We start from the raw sequence: 8,680 nt of genomic DNA, 5'->3' as shown, positions 1-8,680 counted from the left end.
GCTGCGTGAGGCAGCTTCTACCTGGACGGAAACCATGCTGGGTCTCATTCAGCAAGTCATTTTCTTCTAGGAACGCAATCAATCTCCTTCTGACAATTCGTTCCATGACTTTGCTAATATGTGAAGTCAGAGAGATGGGCCTGTAGTTCCCAGCCTCTGCTCTGCTTCCACCTTTATGGATAGGACATATGGTGCCTTCCTTCAGCTTTTTGGGAAGTTTACCATTTGCAAGGAAACTCTGGAAGAGTATCCGGAGTGGTCCTGCTAGTTCTTGTTTACACGACTTTAAGAGGACAGCTGGGAAACCATCGGGGCCAGTTGCCGAATTTGAGCTCATTTCATTTATGGCAGCTATCACATCTTCCTTTTCAATGTCGATGTAGGTAATGGATGCAGTCTTTTTCTGCTGAGTGCTATTGTCAAAGAAATCAGCTGGGTTCTTTATCTGCATGTGACTCAGAGGAGAAGTGAAGACACTCTTGATATATATATATATATGTATATATATATATATATACATATATATATATATATATACATATATATATATATATATATACATATATATATACACATATATATATATATACACATATATATATATATACATATATATATATATATATATATACATATATATATATATATATATACATATATATATATATATATATACATATATATATATATATACATATATGTATATATATATATATATAGGAAGGGCATCCAGCTGTAGAAACTCTGCCAAATTAGATTGGAGCCTGGTGTTGCCATCCGGTTTCACCAGTCCTCAGTCAAATCGTCCAACCCATGCTAGCATGGAAAGCGGACGTTAAACGATGATGATGATGATGATGATATGTATGTATATATATACATATATATATATATATATAAATATATATATATATATATATATATATATATATATATATATATATATATATATATATATATACACATATATACACACACATATATATCATATATATATATAAGGAACTATCTAAAACTGTTTTATGAAAAATTGGCCATTATCTTTGCATCAACCTGATATTAGCCAAAGTTTTACATCCTATCTAAGAATGGGAGTGACATGTTATTGCTTAATGTTACACAAACAAGCCCAATGTATTCTCAATGATTAGTGAATGGATTGACCTAATTTCTTCGATCATCATTGTTTAATGTCCACTTTCCCTGCTGGCATGGGTTTGACATTTTGATATGCAGCTGGCCAGCCGAGGAGCTGTCCAGACCCCAATTGTCTGTTGTGGCATGGCTTCTATGGCTGGATGCTCTTCCTTACGCCAACCACTTTACAGAGTGTGTTGGGTGCTTTTTATCTGCCCCCAGCACAGGTGTGTTTACCCAGCACTGGCGCAAGTGCATTTTATGTGGCACTGGCACTTGTAAAGGACAAGCCTGTATATATGGCTGATAGTGATTCTACTTAGCATTCAGTTATCAAATTATCGCATGATGTTATTTTTATGCACGTTTTCTATTATTACCTCCTTGTGTTTTGCAGCACTTTAGATTTTGCTACAGTGATGACCTATGACTTCCACATGTTCATCAAAAATGTAGACGTCAACACAGGGTTCAACAGTCCACTTTACCCAGCGATATATGAAAGAAAACTTTCCAGTACGGTAGGTACTATAAACATTACTCTTTGTTTGAAAATGTTACCTTATTAGGCTTAGTGGTTAGAGTGTTCAGCTTATGATTGTGAGATCATGAGTTCAATTCCCGTCAGCGTGTTGTGCAAGACACTTTATTTCTTGAGCAAGACACTTTATTTCACATTGCTTCAGTCCACTCAGTTGGTAAAAATGAGTTGTGCCTGTATTTCAAAGGGCAAGCCTTGCCACATTCTGTTTCGCACTGAATATCCCTGAGAACCATGTAAAGAGTATGTATATCAGGGAAGAGCTCAACCACTTGCACATTAATTTCACGAGCAGCCTGTTCCATTGATTGAATCGACTGGAACACTCATCGTCATAATCAAAAGAGTGCTTGTATAGAGTATGTATAGTATATTCTTCTCTCGTTCTCTTATTCCCCACCTTTCTCTCTCTTTATATGTGTGAGCATGTAGTTATGTTTGTATCTGTGTAATATCTGTCTGTCTGTCTCTCTCATTCTCTCTAGCTGTATGTATATATTTCTGTATGTGTGTGTGTGTGCGTGTGAGAGAGGGTGTTTGCCTCTAATGCCAAAAAGTACTGTTGCCAAACAGCCATGCCAAATCATCAATACCTAAGCAGCTACACCCAATTGTCTCATTCTAATTTTTCCAGGTTGGTCTTATGGATTACTACTTGAAAACAGGTTTTTCTCCGTCGAAACTTCTCGTTGGACTCCCAACGTATGGTCGGACATGGAAATTGAAAACAGCTGAAAACCATGGAGTCCATGCCCCTGCTGTTGGCAAAGGGGATCCAGGATCAATAATCCATAGCAGAGGGGTCTTTACATATCCTGAGGTATGATATTTTTAGTTTTTATTTTGGTCTAATTTTTTAATTCTTTACTTTGATATTTCATTGAGCAAATACCTTTAATCTTTTACTTGTTTCAGTCATTTGACTGCGGTCATGCTGGGGCATCACCTTGAAGGGCTTTAGTTCAACAAATTGACCCTATGACTTTTTTTGTTTTTTTTTTTCTTTGAAGCCTAGTACTTATTTTATTGATCTCTTTTGCTGAACTGCTAATTTACAGGGATGTAAATACACCATCACTGGTTGTCAAGTGGTGGTGGTGGTGGTGGGAGACAAAGACAGACACAGAAACACATTATTATAATTATACATACATGTATATATATATATATATATATATATATATATATATATATATATATATATACTCTCATCTTATTTAAATAATGACTTTAAAACACCAATGATCCACTTCTCATTGTTAATTATTGCTTCATTTCTTATTCTCTCTCTCTCTCTCTCTTTCTCTCTACCCTGGTCACTCTTAGTGATGGTGAATTATTTCCTTGTTGGTTTTAAATTGTTGCTAGCCACCTTATTTTGGCGAGGGTAGCTTTTAACCCTGGAAGCAAACACACACACACACACGTGTTAAATCAGCAATGCCAAATAAATGGTGCCAAAATGTCCCCTACCCTGATATCTGGATGCCTTTTGTTGAGATCACTCTATTGCAAGCATTTGGGCCAAATCTCTAGTTTGAGGATAACTTTTCTTCCTACCAGTTTTGGAAACCTTGCAAAAAAAAAAAAACAAAAAAAAACAGGGGTATCAGTGCTGCCCTTTTATCCCAGACTAAACAGTAAAAAATTTTAAAACATAGAAGCGTTATAAACTGTGTTGTTTAGAAGCCCTCTTTGCAACAAGCTAGTCTGAGGTTCAGTCCTACAATGTAGCACCTAAGTCTTCTGCTATAGCTCTGGGCTGATTGATGCCTTGTGAGTGAAGTTGCTAGATGGAAACTGTGTGGAATCCTGTTATATATATGTATATATGTGTGTGTCATCATCATTATCATCATCATAGTCGTTGTCGTCATCATTTAACGTCCACTTTCTATACTGGCATGGGTTGGCCGATTCGACTGAGGACTGGCAAGCCAGGAGACTGCACCAGTCTGTATGTGTCTTCATATTTGTGTTTGTTACCCCACCCACCCCACTGCTTGACAACTAATGTTGATTTGTTTATGTCCCCTTAACTTAGCAGTTTGTCAAAAGAGACTAATAGAATATGTATCAGACATCGAAAAAAAAGAAAGTACTGGGTGGTGGGTGATTTGTTTGACTAAATCCTTAAGTGTGATGCTCCAGCATGACTGAAACAAGTAAAAGATAAAACTGAGAAGGAAACGGCAAACTCTGGTTTTGTTCTTTAGCACTCAATATAATCCTAGTATTTAGGGCTGCGAGCTGGCAGAATTGTTAGCTTGTTGGGCAAAATGCTCAGTGGCATTTCGTCCATGTTCATGTTGACTTTTCCTTTCATCCCTCTAGACTCGATAGAATAAGTACCAGTTGAGCACTAGGGTCGAAATTGGTGGCCTTGTGCCAAAATTTGAAATCAATATTATTCTAGCATTTGTTTCTTTCCTTTTCAGGTATGCCTTGCTCTAAAAAATGGTTCTAATTATGTTTGGGACGCTGACTCTGAGGTACCTTACCTCTACAATGATCTCTTATGGTGTAGTTTTGAGGACCCTAGGAGTGCTGCCAACAAGGTATGTTCACATGTTTTATTTTCTTCTGAAACCTCATTCTAGTGTTTGCTATTGAAATCATCATCTCTGCTATTGCCAAAGCAGCTAGAGTTTGGTTGCTATTTCTAGCGGGCCGAGCTACATTATAGAGGCACTCATTGGCTCATCAACTAGAGTATATTTATATGATGTAAACTGAGAGTGCCACATAAAACAATGATTACCATTTCTAGTGACTGTTAAACATGATATGACTTACCTATAATCTATTCAGGTATCAAAAGCTTTGAATTTTAGGAACTGCTATTGATGTGCAAGACCATAAACATGTATATATATGGTTGTGTGCTTTTACGGAGAAATGAGGTTTGGTGAAGCCTAAGTGCTTCAGAATGCTTTCAGAAGCATTAGTAAAAGCATAAGCATTTATAAGTAAATGTATCGTGATCCTGTTGTTCATTGTTTATTTCCAAGTTCAATCGATACTAATTCACCTGTATTCTTAATGGGACTCACCAATTACCTTCTAAATTATCGTCACAAAACTTATCAGTGGTTAACAAAATTTTCTTTGGCACTCCGTCACTTACGACGTCGAGGGTTCCAGTTGATCCGATCAACGGAACAGCCTGCTCGTGAAATTAACGTGCAAGTGGCTGAGCACTCCACAGACACGTGTACCCTTAGCGTAGTTCTCGGGGATATTCAGCGTGACACAGTGTGACAAGGCTGATCCTTTGAATTACAGGCACAGCAGAAAGAGTGAGAGAAAGTTGTGGTGGAAGAGTACAGCAGGGTTCGCCATCATCCCCTGCCAGAGCCTTGTGGAGCTTTAGGTGTTTTCACTCAGTAAACACTCACAACGCCTGGTCTGGGAATCGAAACCGCGATCCTATGACCGTGAGTCTGCTGCCCTAACCACTGGGCCATTGCGCCTCTACTTCTTGGATCATATGTATGGTAAATTCATTATGTTGATGATTGTATCAGAAAGTTGTTATTGATTGTAGTAATCAATAAGATTGATTTTTTTTTCATTTTTGAGATAACATAATTTATTTGGTACTCTTTTTCCACTTCTCCAAAATTTTCAAAAATTTCTGAACAGTTATATGTTATTTTTAGAAAGAGAGGAGAAAACCAAATCCTTAGTAGTCAAGGAAATAATCAATTAATAAAGACGCTTAATTAGTAATTATAATATGACATAATGTTGTAGTTAGCGGAGTCAGATACATTGTACCAACATTCCTTGTCAGATATTTCAATTTTAGCAGCTTATGGATACAATCTAGAGGTGTGGTTTACTGTTATAAGACGCAAAGTCAATGCCTCTATGCGTGCATGCACACACACAAACTTAGTGAAATAGTTTATGCAAATTGAAAATGAAAAATAGATAATAAATCGTTAACAGTCGATGTTATAAAGGCATCGATCGTAAAGTGCGGTTGATTTAGTTTCTTTTCATTAATTATTTTTTTAAAATTATTAAATCGAATATTATCACGACAGAAGAGAGGAAGGAAAATAATCTACAAAACCAACTTCGGTATACAACACGAGCACGCGTAACCTTTCTCTTGCACATATGGGTACACATACGATAACAATTTCGAGCAATTAGCTTCCTCTTTACCACGATATTATACGTACTACATAAGTTTAACAGATGGCTGATATTATTTGTTTGCGAACCGTAGTAATAATAACCATTTAATTTGTGTTAATGGGTAAGCGGTATCATTTATTTCGGAAATGTACTTGCCTGGCAAGTAATTTGATCTGAGATCGTGGGTTGAACCTAAAGCAAATACAGCATTTAAGACATATTAACCTTTCAAAATACACAGATATTATTAACTTCACTTATGCATTTATTATTTGGTGAGAAAATTTTCGTCGCATCAGCTGCGAACTGGTTACTGATACGGTCCCACTGCCGGTATAATAATCCGAAATATCTGTTACCTATATAATATATGTAGGTAATCTTCAAGTTTAGGGAGGTAAAAAAAAAAGTAAATAAAAATATACGAGGGAAATAACTGAACGTCTTGCTAGTATTATCCGTACTAATCTGAAATGTGTTCCTTTTTGTAGCTGTTTATAAATAAATCACACACGTGTTTTTTTTTTGTTTTTTTTCCCCCTAAAACAGCATGCGACGGAATTTTTTCTTATAAAAGTTTTAAATGTTTTTTTCCTTTTCCAAAACGGAAACGAAATAGTTTGCAGAAGTACCCGACGGAACGGAGTCAAACAGCAGGCAGAAAAGAAACAACATGGAAAGAACTTAGTCGATGGAAATGATTTATATATAAACAGTTAACTTCAATCATGTGTGTGATTTATTTATGAACAGCTAAAAAAAAAAAAAAAACAGATTTCAGAGCTAGCCTCTTTCTGCTTTTAATTCTGAGGAATTTCCATAAAAAGTAAATATTATTAAAATTTGAAACAACAATCAAATAACCTCAATGGTTTGTGAATGCATAAATACGTTGACAGTTGCAGGAATAAGGGAGATAATTTACGGGAGACAACTCTTTCATATAAAGGCTTGTTTTAGTAACTTAGTTGAGATTTGTTTTTTAAAACACTATTTTCACACCAATTTATTACTGTTATAGATGCATATATTTTATGATTTCTTTTTCTTTATTGTTTTATAGGCGAAACATTTTCTAAACAAATGTGGTGGAGTTGGTGTTTGGACCATTACTTTTGATGATGCTGAAGGAAAATATTCGAAAGACTATCAAAAGTTCCCAATAATTACTGCTGTGAAAAATGTTATAATGGGAACTGAGAATAAAGATTCCTCACCAGTTTCACAACCCCTGTTATAAATTTTGTTGTTTTATCCAAACAATTTTCAAAAATAATACTTTATAATAAAATTTTCTTTAAAAGACAAACTGAGTTCTTCTTCTTCGTCTTCTCCTCCTCCTTCTTTGAATATTAAGTATCCTGTACTTCTTTCAGTTATTAGACTGCAGCCATGCATGGCCATCACCTTGAAAGGTTTTCAGTGGAATGAATTGACCCCAGTCAATCTGTTTTGCTGAACTGCTAAGTTGCAGAAATGTAAACACACCAACACTGGTTGTCAAGCAGTGGTGTGGGATAGATAGATAGATAGATATGTATGTATTAATATATATATATATATATATATATCTGATTGGCTTCTTTTTGTTTCTGTTTACCAAATCCACTTGCAAGGCTTTGGTTGGCTAAGGCTATAGTAGAAAACATTTGCCCTAGGTGCCACAAAGTGGGACTGAACCTGGAACGATGTGGCTGGGAAGCAAGCATTTTACCACACAGCCATTCCTACACCTATATGTACTGTTTTGATTTGGCTTTACATTGAGAATGATGTGTGTGCAGCACCTAATGGTGCTAGCTTCTGTATGTTGTGCTGGGGCTTTGGTTTATGCATTTTCCTGCACGTTGTTTTAACCCTTTAGCATTACAACCAACCATATCAGGCCCAAAACTGACCAGATCTGACCTCTCACACCTAACTGACAATATTGCTCTAAAAATAAACACTCGCTCTATAAGAATCCCGAAGCTCCAAGATAATGCATAATTAATTCAGAACAATGTGAATAAATTAGCATTACATTTAACAGAGTAATCCAAATGTTAAGCGGTTTATCATTCCCAAAGCACCAATGTTTGTTTTCGGTCTCCACATTCTGATGATTTCCATTTCCGCATCTTTATATCTCTTGTCTTATAACTGTTACTTGCTTCAATCTTTAGACTGTGGCCATGCTGGGGCATTACCTTGAAGAATTTTTTAGTCAAACAAATTGACCCCAAAACTATTTTTGTTAAGCCTGGTCCTTATTCTATCAGCTTCTTTTGCAAAACTGCTAAGTTACAGGGACATAAACACATCAATACTCATAGCTAGTGGTGGTGGGTGGGGGGACAAGCACAGATACATGCACAAACACACACACACGCACATACACATACATGACAGGATTCTTTCAGTTTCCACCTACCAAATCCATTTGCTAGGGCTATTGTGAAAGACATATCCAAAGATGCTTACATGTTGGAAATGCATGTTTGCTTTTTGTATGATGGAATCTTATATTATTCTTCATTCTAGTTAATGGTTTATACATTCACACACACACACACACACAGTGTATATGACTTCTTTTGTCATTGTTTGCCACCACCACTGTTTAACAACTGGTGTTGGTTTGTTTATGGCCTTGTAACTTAGCAGTTTGGCAAAAGCAGAATAAGAACCAGCCTTTCAAAAAAAAAATGAACTGTAATTGATTTGTTCAACTAAACCCTTCAAGGTGATGCTCCAGCATGACTACAGTCAAAATACAGGAACAAATGAAAAGCAAAAGTCTAATAAGTCTAACCATTCTGCTGGTGGCACATTTTATTTCTCTACATCTGGGATTGAGGCTTCAGTTCCCTA

At 36.2% G+C, this 8,680-nt stretch overlaps 1 protein-coding gene across 3 annotated transcripts in view; it reads left to right on the top strand.

Moving 5' to 3' along the window:
- The window catches only part of LOC106878350 (acidic mammalian chitinase), a 74,365-nt gene extending 67,229 nt beyond the window's left edge, over positions 1-7,136 (top strand). For all 3 annotated transcript variants that reach the window (XM_052969765.2, XM_089355550.1, XM_052969766.2), the window contains 4 exons: positions 1,535-1,658; positions 2,313-2,498; positions 4,117-4,236; positions 6,891-7,136. In XM_052969765.2, coding sequence (XP_052825725.1) covers positions 1,535-1,658; positions 2,313-2,498; positions 4,117-4,236; positions 6,891-7,067 — 607 coding nt within the window. In that variant the 3' untranslated portion in view covers positions 7,068-7,136. The remainder of the gene's footprint in view (positions 1-1,534; positions 1,659-2,312; positions 2,499-4,116; positions 4,237-6,890) is intronic.
- Positions 7,137-8,680: the final 1,544 nt, after the last annotated feature.

This window comes from Octopus bimaculoides, chromosome 7, assembly GCF_046866305.1.
Source record: "Octopus bimaculoides isolate indiv1 chromosome 7, ASM4686630v1, whole genome shotgun sequence".
Lineage (NCBI taxonomy): Eukaryota > Metazoa > Mollusca > Cephalopoda > Octopoda > Octopodidae > Octopus > Octopus bimaculoides.
Note: the sequence above shows the minus strand (reverse complement) of the source record. Positions and strands in the feature narration are given on the sequence as shown.